At 45.3% G+C, this 18,982-nt stretch overlaps 1 protein-coding gene across 5 annotated transcripts in view; it reads right to left on the reverse strand.

Annotated features, from left to right (window-relative positions):
- The window catches only part of CACNB1 (calcium voltage-gated channel auxiliary subunit beta 1), a 177,442-nt gene that overhangs the window by 25,072 nt on the left and 133,388 nt on the right, over window positions 1–18,982 (reverse strand). For all 5 annotated transcript variants that reach the window (XM_075350114.1, XM_075350116.1, XM_075350115.1 and 2 more), the window contains 2 exons: window positions 7,381–7,490; window positions 6,248–6,399 (listed from right to left, as the gene is read on the reverse strand). In XM_075350114.1, coding sequence (XP_075206229.1) covers window positions 6,248–6,399; window positions 7,381–7,490 — 262 coding nt within the window. The remainder of the gene's footprint in view (window positions 1–6,247; window positions 6,400–7,380; window positions 7,491–18,982) is intronic.

Consider the following 18,982-nt stretch of genomic DNA (forward strand, 5'->3'; position numbering starts at 1 on the left):
ACTGCAGATTATTTTCTAAACCAAAACTGCAAGGAAAAAATAGGCAACATGTGCTCAACACTTCAGAATTTTAATTGACTTTGCTAAAATATGGATAGACATGCAGATTTCTGACAAAAATGCACCAAAAAAATGCATCAAAAACGCATAAAAAACCACAGTGTACACATGGTCTTAGGAAGAAAGCTCATTTTTCACATGCATCCTAGTCATGAATCACATGCCCCATTTTAATGAATTCGAAAAAAAATTGTCAACTAATATCACAGCACAAAAAAGGAGAGTGAGTTAATCCCCCTAAATGATGAATCGGACCACAATGCTAAAGAGAAAGATGAATAGCAGGACCTCTTTCCTACCATAAACACATTTTTACCTGGTGTAAATGCCGATGTTCTTCTGAATCTGCCATTGTTTATATTTTTTGTTCCTCAGATATGGACCCATCTTTTCTGTATATAAATCTAGTCTTTTTTAGACAACTGGGTGTGGTCCTCAGACAGTCGCCTGCAGCCAAGCCCACGTGGACAAACCCCCCCCCCTAGATTTACATACCAGGAAGAGCGGACTTAAAACTGGGTGAGAAACAGCCAAACTCTCCTACAAAGGTGAGGTTTTGGAAGACAGCTCACATGTCATACACAATGGCAAGACTGAGCACAGCAATAAAGACACAATAAAGACATAATACTGCATTAGCAAAATCTCTCCCAGGCAATGATTTTCAGGTTTCAAGATGTGCTGGTGAAGCTCTTTTGAAAAGCCAAGTAGAAATTGTCAACCTTTAGGAAAATAGAAATAGTAGTTGACCAAGCAAACTTAAGCGGGCTTTACACGCTACGATATCGTTAATGAATTATCGTCGGGATCACGTTGTTTGTGACGCACATCCAGCGTCATTAACGATATCGCAGCGTGTGACACTTATGAGTGACCTAAAACGATCGCAAAAACGGCAAAAATCGTTTGCCGAGGAGAGGTCGTCCTAAAACAAAAAATTGTTTTCTTCTAATTAGCGATGTTGTTCGTTGTTCCTGCGGCACCACACATCACTCATCTCCGCCCCTCCGCTTCTATTGAAGGCCTGCCGTGTGACGCCGCACGACCCGCCCCCTTAGAAAGGAGGCCGTTCGCTGGCCAGAGCGACGTCGCAGGACAGGTAAGTTCGTGTGACGGGGGTAAGCGAGGTTGTGCGTGACGGGCAGCGATATGCCCGTGTCGCACAACCGACGGGGGCGGGTACAGATCACAGCGTGTAAAGCCCGCTTGCGTGCAGCAGATGAACATATCATGCTTTCTTCCCTTTGAAATCAGTAGATGTCCAGCAGGTTTTTTTGCAAGTGGGGCTGCATTTCAGTGAATGGAGTTTGGGATTTGGTGAGGATTATTGGTGTCCTCAATGTTGAGAAATATAGGAAGATACCTATACATCATCTAATACCAGCAGGGAGGCACCTAATTGGCTACAAATTCATTTTCCAGCAAGACAACAGCCACAAACAAATTCAATATCATAAGGCACTATCTTCAGCATAAAGGAGAACAAGAAGTCCTGGAAGTGATGGCATGGCTCCCTACAAAGCCCCGATCTCAACATCATCCAGTCTGTCTTGACCTGCTCATGTATTATAGGTACAGAATGGCTGATGTGTTATACAATATTTAACCTTCCGCAGTGATAGTGGCTGCTTATTGTTTGTGTGATAAGCGGTCCTACTTTCAAAAAAGGGGTTGATGGTATGAGGCAGGCCTGAAATATAAGGCCTTGTATACACGGCAGCTTCATTTTACATGGAGCTCTTCTAAGGCTATGTTCGCACTGTGCGTTTTTTTCCTGCGTTTCCGCAGCGTTTTGAACTGCAGCGTTTTAATGCCAAACTGCATGCGTTTTGATTTTCAAGCAAAGTCTATGGGAATTTGTGATTTCTTGTGCGCACAATGCTGTTAAAATTGCAGCGTTTTAGTTGCAGAAAATTTGGCAAAAACTCAGCGTTTAAAGAAACAGCATGTCAATTATTTTTGCCAATTTGGCAGCATTTTGCTAACATTAGAGTCAATGAGAAGTTTCAAAACGCATTCTGCATCAAATACCTAGCGTTTTACATGCTTTTTTGATGCAGAAAACATGCTTTTTAGACAAAATAGACGCATGCGTTTTTGACTTTATAAGGGCATGATATGTCCCTTTACACACACACATAGTCCAACAATTACATTAAGGAAAATCTATAATTTTATGTTATGTCCAGGACACAGCGAGTCCTGATCATGAGCACGTATCTTACATGCTTGTTGCAGCCCGTGACAATCACAGCTCTATATCCAGGGCCTGCGCCGGCAGGACTTTACTACAATTGAATCATTTGTGGTGCCGCTCACAGGAGCTGTCTGCGTTATACCAATGGCTACCGCCGGCCAATCAGATGCAAGGAGGTGACTTCATACAGCGACGTCACTTCCTTGCATCTGATTGGCGAGCAGCAGCCATTGATATAGTGCAGACAGCTCCTCTGAGCGGCACCGCAAATGATTCCATTGTACTAAAGTCCTGCCGGCGCCGACCCCCGGGCATAGAGCTGCGATCGTCATGGGGTCTGCGGGCCGCAACAAGCAGCCTCAGGGGTCACATGCGGCCCGCGGGCCACGTGTTTGAGACCTCTGTTCTAGAATTTGGGGTAGCTCTCTAGGTGCGGCATATGATGGGGCTTGTCCTGCAGTATTTGGTGCCCTATGTCTCCACACTAGAGAGCCAAAAGTCCTTCATGTACTAAATTTAATATGGTACACCGTGACAAGCAGTGCACAATGGGATTTGATGTCAGCACAGAGTTAAGCTGGGTTCACAGGTCCTGTTGTCATCCATTATCACAGATCTGTTAGAGATCCGTTTGCAAAAAAGTTGTGCAAATACAACTTTTTTGTCCATTGTTAAATAACAAATGTCGGCCAGATCCGTTTCATGTGGAGTCTATGGACAACGGATTTGTTAACAGATTGTTATTTGTCATCCACTTGTAACAGATCCCTTAAGAAAACAACGGATCAGTTACAAATGCAAATACAACGGATGACTAAATAGCAATCTGTTAACAGATCCCTTGTCCATAGACTCCCATATTAAAAAAATGGATCTGGCATAAATCAGTTTCCCAGCGGATCCATTATGACGGATGAGTACAGAACATGTGAAGTTAGCCTCAGGGTGTGCTCACACAAGCGTATGAATCGGACGTGTGCAATGTGAGAAAATCTCTCATTTCACTTGGACCAATGTTAGTCAATGAGGCAGAGCAGATGGTCAGCTTTTTCCTCATCCAGATTCTGGATGAGAGAAAAGTCGCAACATGCTGCGATTTGCTGCCGAAATAGGCCGAGACTCGACAATACAAGTCAATGGGTGCTAGAGAAAAACGGAAGGCACACGGAAGGCACACGGGTGACACACGGACCATCGTAGTGATATCCGTTTTTATGGATACATTACTATCATGTAGCACAGAACACTGTAAATGGTCCTGTAAATGACTGTAAATGACCAATAGCTCTCAACAGGAGAAGAAAAGATCTTACTTCTTATAATAGTAAAAGACTATCCTGATTTGGACGAATAAACGTTATCAAAATGGACGTTTTGCCTTGCTTTTTGTACTTGTTCCAGACAGTCCCCTTGGTTCCTCTTGCGGCCTTTTTCTCCAGCCTGCAGTCAGTTATCACGCACTTCGTGTGGGTAGGTAAGCGCCCGAGGATAGGCTTCACTACCGTTTGTAGATTTAAAAGCCGGGGGGGGGCTGGATTGCCCAACTTTAAACTCAATCATAAAGCGGCACTATTGATGAGATTACTAGATTTGCAATATCATGGGGCCACAAAGCAGTGGATAAGTCTATAACAAATGGACCACGAGATCCCCTTGCGTTACCTCCCTTAGATTAGTTCGGGCTCCAGGGGCCAGCCTCACTCTGAGGCTGATCTTTTGAGGGAGACATTGAAAACGTGGGATTTAGAAATTAAAAGGGGTCGTCTGTCCAGAGTGCGCGGTCCCCTCTCCCCTATCTTATCAAATCCAGATTTTGCCCCGGCAGTTGGGGCTGATGTTTTCTTGTTTCGGAGGAGGAGCGGGGACGTGCGCTTCTTTCACACACTTCAGGGATCCCCATTGCCCACATACTACTTGCTCTCTGCCTCTGCCTCGGGAGGGGCCATGCCCTGGTTTGAATACTTCCAGATCAGGTCTTTCCTGACAGGACCAGGCCGGGAGGCACTCCATACTGCACTCCCCTCCTCGTTCGAAAAGCTCTTTCTTTTGGAAGAGGCTCCAGGACATACCCTGTCCCTTATCTATGACCTTTTGATTCAGAAGGGGGTTGTGGATGAGGTCAAATTTGTGGGGGGATGGAGTAGAGACTTGGGCATGACTATCCAGGTGGAGGAGTGGAGGATCGCTTTTCTCTTCACCCACAAATTTTCTAGGGCTTGTTCGGTCCAACAAAAAAGGCTATCAAATTCTCACTCGCTGGTACCGCTGCCCTCATGCCCTACATGCAATCTTTTCTTCAGTGTCAGACAGATATTGGCAGTGTAATCATGAGAGAGGAGATATGTTGCATATATGGTGGAGCTGTAGCCTCATTAAGCCTTATTGGAGTGGGGTCTTCTCGGCATACAACAGCATTAGCGGGGAGGCCATCTCTGGTTCTCCACAAATTGCTCTCTTATTTATCCTACCAGGGTCTGTTAAATCTCAGAAAATGGGAGTATTGCGGTTTTGCCTAGCGGCTGCCCGAGCCGTAAGCCCCAGACACTGGAGGTCCTCCCGCCTTGGATAAGTGGCTTGGGGAGATGGCCTCCCTTTACAGAATGGAGAGTCTCACTGCTGAAATTCAGGACGCTACTGAAAAATGTATTAAGATCTGGAGCCCCTGGGTTCTTTTTTTGGATTCTCCGGACTTCAGGTCCCTCTTTGGGGCGAGTTGAGGCTCTACCTAGATCTTCCCTGCTAGTTATTCCAGGCCCTTACTTGCCCTTACTTGCCCTTCCCCATGATCCTTTTCCCCTTCATTATTCACTTTGTCTACCTCCCTCTTTCTTTCTCTTTTTCTCTTTTCCTTTGACTGACCATTATGTTCCTCTATGGTAGGAATGGTAAATCTTTGCGGTTTACGTTATAGTTTATAGATTTTATACCTTTATAATGGTTCAGGCCAGATCGACATAAATGTTCTTAAATTTTCTTTATTGTAACAAACTGTATATGGCTATAACCATGCAAAGCCTTTCATGTTTCATTGCATTTTTTTTTGGTTTAGTCTTTATTTGTGGGTTTGCCTTGGTCTGCAGCCCTGCTTATTGTAACCAACCTTAATTTTTCAATAAAAAGAGATTAAACATAAATGACTAATAGCTGCTGAGAAAAAAAACGGATTGCACACTGAGTGCACACGGATTACAAGTGAGAAAAAACTGTCCTACTCTCCTGGATGAGAATGGGAAACGTTTTTTCATACATTCATGTGAGTCCAGCCTTAAGGGTGCTTTATACGCTGCGACATCGCTAACGATTTATTGTCGGGGTCACGTTGTTAGTGACGCACATCCGGCGCCGTTATCGACATTGCAGCGTGTGAAACAAATGAGCGACGATCAACGAGTGCAAAAACATGAAAAATCATTGACACGTCGTTCATTTCCTTAATATCGTTGCTGCTGCAGGTACGATGTTGTTCCTCGTTCCTGCGGCATCACACATCGCTGTGTGACACTGCAGGAACTACGAACATCTCCTTACCTGCGTCCACTGGAAAAGAAAGAAGAAAGGAAGTGGGCGGGATCTTCCGCCCGCTCATCTCCGCCCCTCCTCTGCCGTTTTGTGACGTCGCTGTGACGCCGAACGCACTTCCCCCTTGAAGGAGGGATTGTTCGGCATCAACAGTGACGTCGCAGAACAGGTATGTACGTGTGACGCTGCCGTAGCGATAATGTTCGCTACGGCAGCGATCACCACATATCGCACCAACGACGGGGGCGGGTGCTATCGCTCGCGACATCGCTAGCAATCACTAGCGATCTCGCAGCGTGTAAAGCACTCTTTACACTGCGTCTTTACACAGACATCATTAGGTGTGATTCAAACCAACATCAATGTATATGAGGAACCCCAAAACAACCCTTTTATACAACACAGTAGCAATAATTGTGATCCCTACATAAAACACTTTCTTATCTATATGGTTTCGACTATAATACTCACTTTAGGAGAGGTGATCTTTATATACACGATAATTGGTGCCAGTGAAGTCTTGGCCAGCTGAGCCGGGTGGTTAATTGTGTCAGCATCAAGTGCCACCAGTTGCAGTGTTCTAGCCAACTCAAAAATGCGCTCAATCTCACTCTGCACCTCCGCTGTACACCATGAGCAGGGAGAAATAGGACAAATGGTCTCAGTTACACTATACAACAGCATTAAGTAGTATGACAGATGAGGAAAAAATGTACGGTAATAATAGAATCAAATATAATTTAAAGTAGACTATAAGATAAGAAACATTCATTAAAAAATTCCGCTCAGCTACATTAAGGCTTTGTGCGCACATAAATGCTGACATTTCTGCAGCAATTTGACAGCACATGTGCGCTTCTAATCGTTGCAGAAACAGTGCATAATGGATTCAGTATTTCAGCAGAATAAATCCCGATTTCATGCGCTCGGGATGCTTCCCCCACCATAGACAGAGTGGGAGCTGCATCCATAGCGCACAAAAGAATTGACATGCTGCTTTTTTGAATGCACGGATTTGGGTCAAAATTTTAGCATCCAAATCGCTGCGTTCAAAAAAGCAATGTGCGGATGGATTATGCACAATCTACATAGATTGTGCAGGGGACGCAGGACGCATGCATTTATGCTGCAGTGCTAAACGTAGCGTAAATGCATGAATTTACGCAACGTGCACACAAGCCCTAATAGTCTGCCATACTTTTGTTTATATACACTCCCTGACAGAAGTTCTGTCGCTTATCCATATTATGTAAATAAAAGCTTACAACCTGACTTTAAATTCATCCATTGGTTTTATAAATTACTCTTTTGAAAGCTAAACCCCCCCCAAATTTGGCTGAGGTTATGAAAATAAAGTTGCTGCAAAGCTGAAATATTGATCATTTAATTAACACAGAAAGGTCACATTTTTGCAAGACAGGGAAGTACATAATATACATATAAAAATGTAGTACATAATATCTTGAAATCTAAGGCTGTACTACTGGTAGATTCCGATGACAATATTACCCCTTTTGACTTTGGACAGGTCATACTGACCTTGTGTGGATCCCATATATGTTTCTAACCTTAATTGCCGCCCTTCTGTTAACCAGTCCACTCACCAAGACTAGAGCGCGTATTAGACCTCTCCATGATGTTGTGCTTGCTGGGATTATTCAGGACAGAGCGTTTGGCAAGAGAGATGTCAGCTGTGACCCGAGTGATCGAAATCCTGTTTAAAATCATATAGACAAATGAGAAACATTTATTTGAGAAATGAGAAATATTATTTGACGGCAAATACTATTTGGAGCAGGCAGACTGGTGTACGCATGGATATCAGCAGATAGACTGGTGTACGCACTCATAAGTATACAACATCTTGGAATCATTTTTATAAATGTGTCCCAAACTTTATAAAAGTCACAGATGTCTGCACTTGAAGTGATAAATAAGTGAAGTACATTCATCTAAGTGTACCCGAAGGACGCACTGTGCGCACATAGCCTAATAAAGCAGCAGTGATAACAGGCTATAAAAATAACTGTGATTGGTACATAACGAGTTTCTCCAAAAATAAGACCTACCCTGAAAATAAGCCCTAGCATGATTTTACAGGATTTTTAGCATATGCTTGAAACATAAGCCCTACTCCCTAAATAATCCCTAGTTACAGTCATTACTGGTGTTAGGGGCAGTCAAACTTCACAATTTCTTAGGGCCCCACTTTCTTAGGGTAATGTCCAAATCCCAGTGGACAGAAGGACCTGTGCTGATGTCATGCCCATGTGACCATACCAGGAAGCAACTTTATTTTTTTAAGTCCACGTGGACATGGAGTTCTCTATATTAGAAGTGGGGGTCTGAGGGTATGACCCCCAGATGTGGGGGGGCGAAACATGATTATAGTGGACGAGAGGAAACATCACCACGCCCACCAACCAAGCTGACCACACCCACCAACCAAGCTGGCCACGCCCAAAGTCCTTCTAGCCACTGGGATTTAGCCACAGCCACTCTCTTAGGGGCCCCAGCAGTTGTATTCTAAGGTTCAGATTGTTTAAGGACCATTGATTTCAGTGTCATGTGAACACAGGTCTACTAATTACAGGAGTTTAAAAAATCTGAACAGGAGACATGCTAGTATGCAGGTCTACCATTAGGGGAAAGGGAGAGGAAACTGGGAGACTTCACAGGGCCCTCCTAGAGCCCCCAGGGTTTATATCCTGAGGATAACACTGCAAGAGGACCTGTGTGACATCACATCATGTGACCAAATCTCATTGCAGGAATCTAAAGTTGAAGAGGAGACAGGCTGGTGTGTGTGTGTGCGTGCGCGTGCGTGCGCGTGTGTGTGTTTGTGTGTCTGTGTAGATGAATGTATGAATGGATGGATAAAGCCTGCTTTACATGTTACGATTTCGCATACAATATCGTATGCAATCGTAACCGCCCCCATCGTATGTGCGGCACGTTCAATTTGTTGAATGTGCCGCACAAACGATTACCCCCCGTCACACGTACTTACCCGTCCATACGACCTCGATGTGGGCGGCGAACGTCCACTTCCTGGAGTGGGAGGGACGTTCGGCGTCACATCGACGTCACGCGGCAGCCGGCAAATAGAAGCGGAGGGGCGGAGCTGAGCGGGACGTAAACATCCAGCCCACCTCTTTCCTTCCGCATTGCCGGCTGGAGCCGCGGGAGGCAGGTAAGAGCTGTTCAATGTTCCCGGGGTGTCACACACTGCGATGTGTACTGCCTCGGGAACATTGAACAACCCGACGTGCAATTCTTCAGGATTCAACGACGTGTATGTGATGAACGTTTTAACGTTCAATCGCACGTAGATGTTACATGCTACAATGTACCTTACAATGCCGGATGTGCGCCACTTACGACATGACCCCGCCGACACATTGTAAGATTTATTGTAGCGTGTAAAGCGGGCTTAAGAGATAGATAGATAGAAAGACAGATAATACATAGATATTAGATGGGGAGATAGAATAATAGATAGATAAGTAGATGATATACTCTACATAGATAGATAGATATATACATGTGTTACACATAGGGTTGGGAGAGTTGTGTTGATGTTCCAGAATGCTATATGCCCATATTTGAATAAATGTTGATTTATTTTTTTTTGGTTAAAAAATAAGTATGGATTGTTGTTCATGGGGGAAAAAAAGACATCCCCTGAAAATAAGTCCTATCCTATTTTTTGAAATAAAGAATAATATAAGACTCCATCTTATTTTTGGGGAAACACAGCAGACACGACAACAAAACGGAACTTACTGCACAGAGACCGAAAAAGAACTAAGCTTACTATACAGATATGGGAACAGAAACACATTTACTAAAGAAACAAGGAAGCAGAACTGAGTTTACTCCATAGATACTGGAACAGAACCAAGCTTACCACAAAGACATAAGAACAAAACCAAGCTCACTGCTTAAATATAATAACAGGACCGAATTTACTACATATACTGAACAAAAATATAAACGCAACACTTGCATTTCCTCCTATTTTTCATGAGCTGAACTCTAAGATCTAAGGCTTTTTCTATGTACACAAAAGGCATTTTTCTCTCAAATATTTTCAGAAATTTGTCTGAATCTGTATTAGTGACGACTCTGCTGAGAGAATTCATCCACCTCACAGGTGTGGCATATCACTATGCCGATTAGACAGCATGATTATTGCACAGGTGTGCCTTAGGGTGGCCACAATAAATGGCCACTCTAAGGCCCCGTTCACACGCACGTGTCTCCGGTACGTGTTAGGTCTGTGCCCGCATGTACCGGAGACACGGGCACACATAGACCCATTAAAATCAATGGGTCTGCGCACACGTGCGTGTTCTGCCATGGAACGTGTGTATGTGTGGAGCATATGTGTCGCCCTGGACAAGCCAGGGGCCACAGGTAACAACACCACCACACCCCACACTCCCTGTAGGCACATCGAGATCAGAACACAAAATCCTTGTTGCCCTCCCCAGGGGCTGATGTCCACACCAGGGGGTGGAGCCAGGCGGTTGGTCTCCGCCCACCAAGGAGTTCACAGTCCTGGAGGAGGGAAAACACAGGCAGTTAGAGTGAAGCTAGGGAAGTGAGAGGGGAGTTAGAGTTTGGACGAGGAAGTGAGAGGAGTTGAGTGGTAGAGGAGCAAGTGTGAGGAGAAAAGTGACAGCAACAGAGCCTGAAGTTGGTCCGGGTGTGTGGCCCGGACAGAACAGCAAGGTTGGCAGACGGTGGTGACCGTCTGCAGTGGAGGCCGATTGGAGTTTGCCGTAAGGACCGTGGACGGGTGGTGACCCGGCGGTACCGGACCGGCATACAAAGAGAAGCCAGCACCATTGGCAGGGGCCTTTCGGATCCCGGCAAGGCTTGGAGTCGCCGTGAAGTTGCCAAATCCGTTAGTGAAGGGGACCTCCGGGTTTCCAAACAGCCAAGTCTCGATAGAAGGCAACCGTCCAACCGTGAAGGGGAGACACCTCCAGCGCCAAGGGCAACCGTTTCCCAGGGCCAGCGCCTGCGGGCAAAAGGGGCTCCTCCGGCCTACATCCAAGTCGGGGAGCGGGTTACTGGTGGGAACCCATCGCTACCAACATTACACTTAGGTACAGGGAGAGACAGTCATCACCAACCTACGGGGAACAACAACACCGCAGCCGTCCGAGGGACCCGTCCATCCAGCCGCTTGTTTTACCGTGAACTGTGTCATCATCATTGGGCTGAGTGAGTACCTCCGTGCCGTGCGGCACAGCGCTGCCCCTGGGACCCTGCACCTCATCAGGCCCCGCAACCCGCCTGCTGTCCTCCCTACCTACCCCATCACGGGGTCCCGGAACAACCAACCCCCTACCCACGGAGGGGAGAAATAACAACAAAGCTGCTCCCTGTCACCGCTCCCGGGATCCCCGTCCAGAGCAGCGGTGGTGCCCACACAATCACCACAACCGTGGGTGGCGTCACAGACAATAAATCCCCAAAACCATTCCCCTTTTCTCTCACGGGCGAGGAGCGCCGCTCGAGTCCCCGGGATCCGGCCCATCGCTCGAGCCACCGAGCAGCAGCCGCCGCAGCAGCAGCGGCAGCCGGACCCGAGCAGTGGGAGAGCGCAGCGTCCCCTCCTCCGCCCGCGACACATACGCGTGTCCGTGTGTTCCACACATAGACATATGCACCTTTTCTTCAGCATCACGGGTGTCACACGGCCCGCATACGGACCACACGGATGTAGTGTGGATTCGGTCCTGTGTGACGCACCGGAGAAAACTCACGTGTCAGAAAAAAATAACAAATCTTTACTCACCTTCTCCAGCCCTGCTGTCTCTGACGCTGCTGTCACTTGCTGCCGACCGCCGCTCATTATGTTCATTTAATATTCACTTCACCGCGGAAGCGGCAGCAGCGGGGAGTCGGCAGGACCGGAGACCAAAGATCAGCACCACGGACAGCGACACCAGGGACAGGTGAGTTGAAAGTTCTCATTCTCCATGTGTTATCACGGATAACACACGGAGAACACACGTAGTGCCATAAACACGGCTCACGGAGTGGAAAACGCACCTTTGACACGTCTGTGAAACACGTGCGTGATTTTCACGGACGTGTGAAGTGGGCCTAAGGCTGCTTTCACACATCATTTTTTTGCAATCAGGCACAATCCGGTGCTTTGCAGAAAAAACGCATCAGTTTTTTTTGCCGCCGCATGCGTTTTTTTCCCCATAGAATTGCATTAGCGCCGGATTGTGCCACATGGCCTTGCAATGTGTCCGTTTTTTTGCCAGATGCGGCATATTTAGCCGATGTGGCGGCCAGATGTAACGTTGCTCTCAGCGCTTTTTGTCTGCGGCAAAGAAACGAATTGTGCTGGATCCGGCGCGGTGCGGCGCGACTTACAATGCAAGGCTATAGACGCCGGATGCGGTGTTTTGATCTGCGCATGCTCAGTATCAAACCGGATCCGTCAAAAAACGGACGGGCCGCATGGAAAAACTTATGCAACGGATCCGTTTTTTTCGCCGCATCCGGTGCATAGTATTTTGAGCCGGATTGTGCCTGATGCAAAAAAACTGATGTGTGACAGCAGCTTAAAATGTGCAGTTTTACAGTATTGAGAGGGTCTGGGGGGGAGGGGGGGGGCGGCAGAAAACCAGTCAGTACCTAAGATAATAGGCCAGTGTCAAAGCACTTTTAGGCTTTTTTTCTACCTTAGGGTATCCCATTCTTATAAAAAAAAAAATAATCAAACAACCCACATGTGGTAGAATTACCGATTGTACTAGATGATTTCCTAGAACCCACAGCCTCAGGGGTTTTATAGGGGGACCAACACGGCAGCAATAGGGTCCAGCCATGGCAACCCATCAGCAACCGACAAGCGTGTCACTTGCCTGGGCTGAGTGGGGTTTGTGATCTCACGCACCTGCCATACTGCTGTTTAAAGGGAACTTGTCATGTGCAAAAAAAAACACTATTAACCTGAAGATATGGAGTTAACCTGCATGTTAATAGTGTTCTGAACCTGCCTGGTGCCCACAATTAGAGGCCCGCTGCCGGGAGGAAATTAACTTTTTTCCTCCCGGCAGCGTTCGGCTTCTTGTCATGGGGGAGAAGGTGGAGCGGATTCAGTTACCACAACCCCCACACTGACTGACAGCCGGGTCTGCAATTGTTTTGGATAAATGGAAATGGTTTCCATTGATTCAATAGTCAACTTTTGTTGTCTCTAAGTGCCATGGGTGTGTCATGGGTGACATACAGTCATGTAGTTTCTTGCAAATGAAGATCACAGCGTTTGGCTGCGCAAAATGCCTCCTGACTTTCTTTTGTTCTTGCTGTCAGTATTTATTGTGCTAGGTAGCTTTCCTGCTGGATTTCCATATATTCTCCTTTAAGACTCAAGGGAGCTAAACTTCCGTCCAACTGATGATTCTCAGTATTCCCCTTTTGCTTAAATACTCCCTTCTTCCCTGGACTAGTGCTGGTGATATTATTCAGTTCATTCAAACCTTGGTTGCAAGCAGGAGGCTTGTACTCATCTGTGCTGTTGTTGCTGTAACTTTGCTGAACTTCTATCTGAGTCATCTGTTGATAAGTAGTTCATGCACTTTCCCCCAGTGTGTCCTCCTTGTGTCTTATTTAGTGTTTAGTAGGGTAGACGAAGAGCTTATCCCACCCGTTCCCTATTTAGGGTCCAGCTTTAGGGATACCAATGGTCAGGTATCTGGCTTGGTGCATAGGTGCAGAACCTATCTAGGGTGGTGTGGGACCCCAGGGACCAGCTGTAGGTTTGGTCAGCGATCACTATCTCCCCCTTCCCTAGATGCAGGGGTCCTCTTCCCTTACCTTTCGCTGCTCGCTTGGTACTTTCCTGTACCTAGTGTGACACTAAGATTTGATAACTTTTTTGCTAATTCTGAAAAAAAAATTGATTTTTGCACAAAACAAGACCAGCTTCAGAAATAGAGTATGTTCACAAGGAATATTTTTATTCCAAGGACTTTTGATGGTAGGAAAATCTGTTTTTGAAACTGGAAGCACTGTTCTCTGCTTACAATTGATTCAGTGGTCAAATCTGGGAGGGTTTTCAGCTTTAAACACCAAAGAATTAGGCTACTTTCACACATCCGGTTTGAGCCGTGCGGCTCAATCCGGCTGTGAAACCTATGCAACGGATGCGATGAAAACACCGCATCCTTTGCATAAGTTTTTTACATGCGGCCCGTCCGATTTTTGCCACTTGCGGCATGCTACTGAGCATGCGCAGTGGACAAAACCGCATGCGGCGGCCGGATGCGGTTTTTGCCACATCGCGCCGCATTTGGCGTTTATAGGGATGCATTGAAAAATGCGCTGCATCGGCCGGATACGGCGCAATGCGGTTTTTCTTGCCGGAGCAAAAAACGTGCCAGGGAACGTTCCATCCGGCCGCCGCATTAACTAAATCTGCCACATGCGGAACGCAAGCCCATGCGGCACAATGCAGCGCCAATGCAAGTCAATGCTGAAAAAACCGAAACCGGTGGCAAAAAAAAAACGGTTTTGTTTTTTCAGCAGAGCGCCGGATTGTGCCGCACTGCTACAGCCGGATGTGTGAAAGCAGCCTTAGTGCGGTTTTCATGTTTAAAAGAAGGTCTTCATTTCATTTTTCTACAAACAGCTCATCACTATTTGAACTTACCCAATGATATGTTTACACAATTTTTTGACAAGGATTTTTAAGCAAATTCTGCTCTAAAATCAACATCAAAACAGCTTCAAATACTCTTTCAATTGGCTTTCTAATTTGTGTGAAAATGCTCCTATAGCACACATGGGATTTTGATCATCTATATATTAAAATTAATTAAAAATGTATTCCAACTGATGTTTAAAGCAGATTTCTCATGTGGATCTTAGAGCAGAATCTGCTTCTAGAATATTATAAAAAAAATTTGTGTGTACAGTGTTTGTTTACCTAGAGTTTTTTGCTATATATTTTTGGAGCGGATTCTGCTTTAAATCACCACTTCAGTGTGTTTATTGTTCAGAGCTTAAGTAGTGTTTTTAATCTTAAGTCCCTTGCGGCACCATCTTGTGACCACAACTTCACACTGGCTGGAAGTCAGAATTTACATCACAAACTCTTAGGCTATGTCCGCACTTTGCTTTTTACCTGCTTTTTTGCTGCTTTTTCAACTGCAGCGTTTAATGCCAAAATGGTTGTGTTCTGCTTTTCAAGCAAAGTTGAAAAGCAGAACACAACCATTTTGGCATTAAACGCTGCAGTTGAAAAAGCAGCAAAAAAGCAGGTAAAAAGCAGGTAAAAAGCAACGTGCGGACATAGCCTTAAAAGAAGTCTATGAAAGCCAGAATGAGGCTCTCATAGATTTGCATTGAAGGAGTGACCTATGGCACGCTCCATGAAACACTAAAGAGATCCGGAAGTTCACAACCTGTAGAAGACTGACCGGAAAGATGGTGATAAGAGATGACGATGCCGAAGGGTGAGGATAAGAGTGTGGGCAGGGGACTTGGATTTAAAGTACCACTCCAGTGGTAAAACAACAAAAAGCACCGGAGTGGTGCTTTAAAACTTTGAAGTAAATGAAGTTTAAAAACTTTGAAATAATCTTTAATTAGCTTGTCATTGATTTTAATGGGGACACAATGCCTAAAGTGCCCATGTCATGTTTATGTCTATATGGACAGCATGTGCCCCCTACCCATGTGTTTGCATGGCTTCCTCCAGGTGCTCTGGTTTCATCCCACGTGACAAAGATACTGATTTGATATGAGAATTTAGATTGTGAGCACCAATGGGGACAGCGATAATAATCTGTGTAAAGCACTGTGGAATACAATGGTACTATGGCTTTTGTTATGGCTGCAGGTAAACTGCACTGTCTATTTAGGTGACAAAGACCACCGAAATAAGTGACAAAGACAAGGTGGCAATATCTGCCTAGTAAGGCATTTGTGATAGGGGCAGTAACGCTAATATTTGCTCCTCATTATATAGGCTTTAGTGCCATCTTTATGGCTCACTGCTGCCCACTAGTGATCACATACAGATTTATCATGCACTAAATTGAAAATCCATTCTGAACTTTGATTTTTATCAAAAAGGCCTTAAAGGGAACCTGTCACCACTTTTTTGGACTATAAGCTGCGGCACCACCAGTGGGCTCTTATATACAACATTCTAACATGCTGTATATAAGAGCCCAGGCCGCTATGACAACATAAAAAACACTTTATAATACTTACCTAACGGTCGCGCTGCGGTGGCATAGGGCCTAATGAGCACCTTCGTTGTCCGGTGGCCTCTTTCGGACATCTTTGTTCTCCTTCTTCTCTAGCCACGGTGCAGGACGGGTCAGACGTCATACACACTTGCCGGCATTCAGGTCCTGAGCAGGCGAACTTTGATCTGCCCTGAGCAGGGCAGATCAAAGTGCGCCTGCTCAGGACCGGTCAGTGTGTATGACGTAGCCGTGTCATGCACACAGGCTTCAGAAAGAGGACGAAGATGGCCGAAAGGGAAGGCGCCCGCACCGGACAACGGAGACTCCCATTAGGCCCTCATCCACCACAGAGCGACCGTTAGGTAAGTATTATAAAGTGTTTTTTATGTTCTCACAGTGGTCTTGGCTCTTATATACAGCATGTTAGAATGTTGTATATAAGAGCCCGGTGGTGGTGGTGGCCGCAGCTTATAGTCCAAAAAAGTGGTGACAGGTTCCCTTTAAGTTATGGAGAATGCATATTATATTTTCCAATTAAGTTTCCATTTTGCATATGCCAAGACCCAGCTGTGCTGTAAAATGTACATGAGCAGCACAGCTTTTGTTATTGTTAAAAATGTGATGCCCTCTTTGCTCACTGCTAAATACACATCTACCTGGCACTATACCATATAGCAGCAAAAATAGAAAGGATTTGCCCTTACTACAGACCAAACTAACAAAAAGAATATCATATCCAGAAAAAGAATAGTATTTCGAAAGCAAAAAATTAAACACATTGTTAAAAGGTACCAACTGTATCTATTGATGTGCTTATTGATATTAAAGGAGGTATCCACCGGTCATCAATATCAGATTAGTGGAAGTTAGACATGGACAAAATGTTTTTCAGGGTCCTGGTCTGGCAGCGGTGTTGGTAGTCAGTGGCTGCCAGCCTAAGTTGGCATCCTGACTCAACATCATGGGATTCTTGGTACATCATGTCGGGTTGACTAATCAGAAGCAGCATTGACCATGTCAGTAGGTAGAAGATTGTCACAGCTGTCGTCTTCGGCCACAGTCTACTCAAGTGGCTGCTGCATCAGAATCCTGAGAATCTTTTTGATTATCACTCTTGGAAGTTCATTTTCTGGTACCAAGGGTGCTTGAATATCCCATAGCACTCTGTTGAGCGTTGCATTTCGTTATCACCACCCACAGATTGCTTATTGATTTGGTGTGCCTGGAATTACAACTTTGTGCAGCTTAGTACCAAGCAAATGAATGGGACACATGTGGGACCAGCCTATCTTCTGTACTTCCCCAGGTCAATTCCTTTTGAACAGGGAGAATAAGGGACAAAATGCTCCCATTCTGGCAACTGGTGGGATCCATACCAATCCAACCATTCTCACCTATGAAGTGGATGGGTGAACATTTATGACAGGATCATCCCTTTGATCAACTTTACTACCAAGGAACAACTTTTCCTATTCAATATACGATTATACGATTATACAATATACGACAGTGACTCATCTCAAACAGGTGTCTCTTCAATGATAACTATATGTCCCAATAGAGCTTTTAAATGGGGGATGACCTTAATAGGACTACCAGGTTAAGGTTATGTGCACAATGTAGGGCATCATCAATTCAATACGAATCGACACCTTGCATACAGAAATGCTATGATATGAAACCCATGACCCCCCAAAACATTGAATGCTGGTCACGCATATGGCACTCATTTAACTTTGATGCTCAAAGTGGCCACCGTCAGCTGCAATACACATCTGGACTCTGGACAGCATACTGTATCTTGCTGCACGTTGTGCAATATGGTAGGTGACACGTTTGCACAAGCATCTGTGATACATCGTCATAGGTCCTGCAATATTGGTGGAGGGGTCGCATACACCTGCTGTTTGATGTGACCTCACAGAAAGAAGTCCAATGGGGTCAGGTCAGGTGAGCGTGGAGGCCACTCCACGCAGCCACCATACCCAATGACTTGTAGGAAGGTCTCCATGAGGTATCGCTTCACGTCCGCAGCCTTGTGAGTTTTACACATTCTAATCATAGCATTTCTGTTTGCAAGGTGTCGATTCGTATTGATTTGATGATGCCCTACAACTTTGCAATTCACTTTTTTCTCTATCTCGTTCTGTTTTCGAGATAAAAATGCTAACTCCATTGTTTTCCACCAGGTGGCGCTATAGGTGGTTTCATTGCGCAGCGCATGGCTACTTTACTATACCTAGACACCACTTTTACGCCTGTAGCTGCCACCATTCTCAAGTTAATGGCGGTGGACAGGATATGGGTGGACACACTGTATAAACTAGTGGTTGGTTCTAAACAGGATCAGCCCGAAGAATGGTTAAGAGGACACTTTTAGCTGCTTTACAACTTTGAAAAGAAGCTCAAAAAGACTGAACACATGCACTGTAAGTCATTTTGATGTTCCAGTGCATATGTTCGTTCCTTTTAAGGGATTTTTTTTACCGTCTTTTCAGGCAAGTACAAGGCAGAATCCACCTAAAAAAGATGTGCACATACCGTAAAGGGAATCTATCACCACAATATGACTGTTAAAACAAAATACAGCACCTGTAAAGGAAATAACCCTTAACCAAAATCGCACCTTTAGCCCAGATCTGTTGTCACATTTGCCAGAAACTGCTCTTTAGAATGAGGTGCTGGGTGCACCCTAGGCTTGGTCCAGCAGTTCAGTACACCTTTCCACCTACTAGTTTTCCTTCTTTATCCATCCTCTGACTCCTGTAAAGCCAGAGCTGTCAATCAAATAGACGGTTGGAGACACAGTCGTTGAAAAATAAGTAGGTATAAAGTTGCATTGAATAGCTCAACCTTAAGAGGGGTGCACTAAGTACCTCAATAGTGTATTTCAATAAAGACCGATTTCTGGCAAACAGGGCAATATGGACACTAAGGGCTAATTTAGACATCCATGCATATGGATCCAATCTTG

Source organism: Anomaloglossus baeobatrachus, chromosome 5 (genome assembly GCF_048569485.1).
Source record: "Anomaloglossus baeobatrachus isolate aAnoBae1 chromosome 5, aAnoBae1.hap1, whole genome shotgun sequence".
Taxonomy (NCBI): Eukaryota; Metazoa; Chordata; class Amphibia; order Anura; family Aromobatidae; genus Anomaloglossus; species Anomaloglossus baeobatrachus.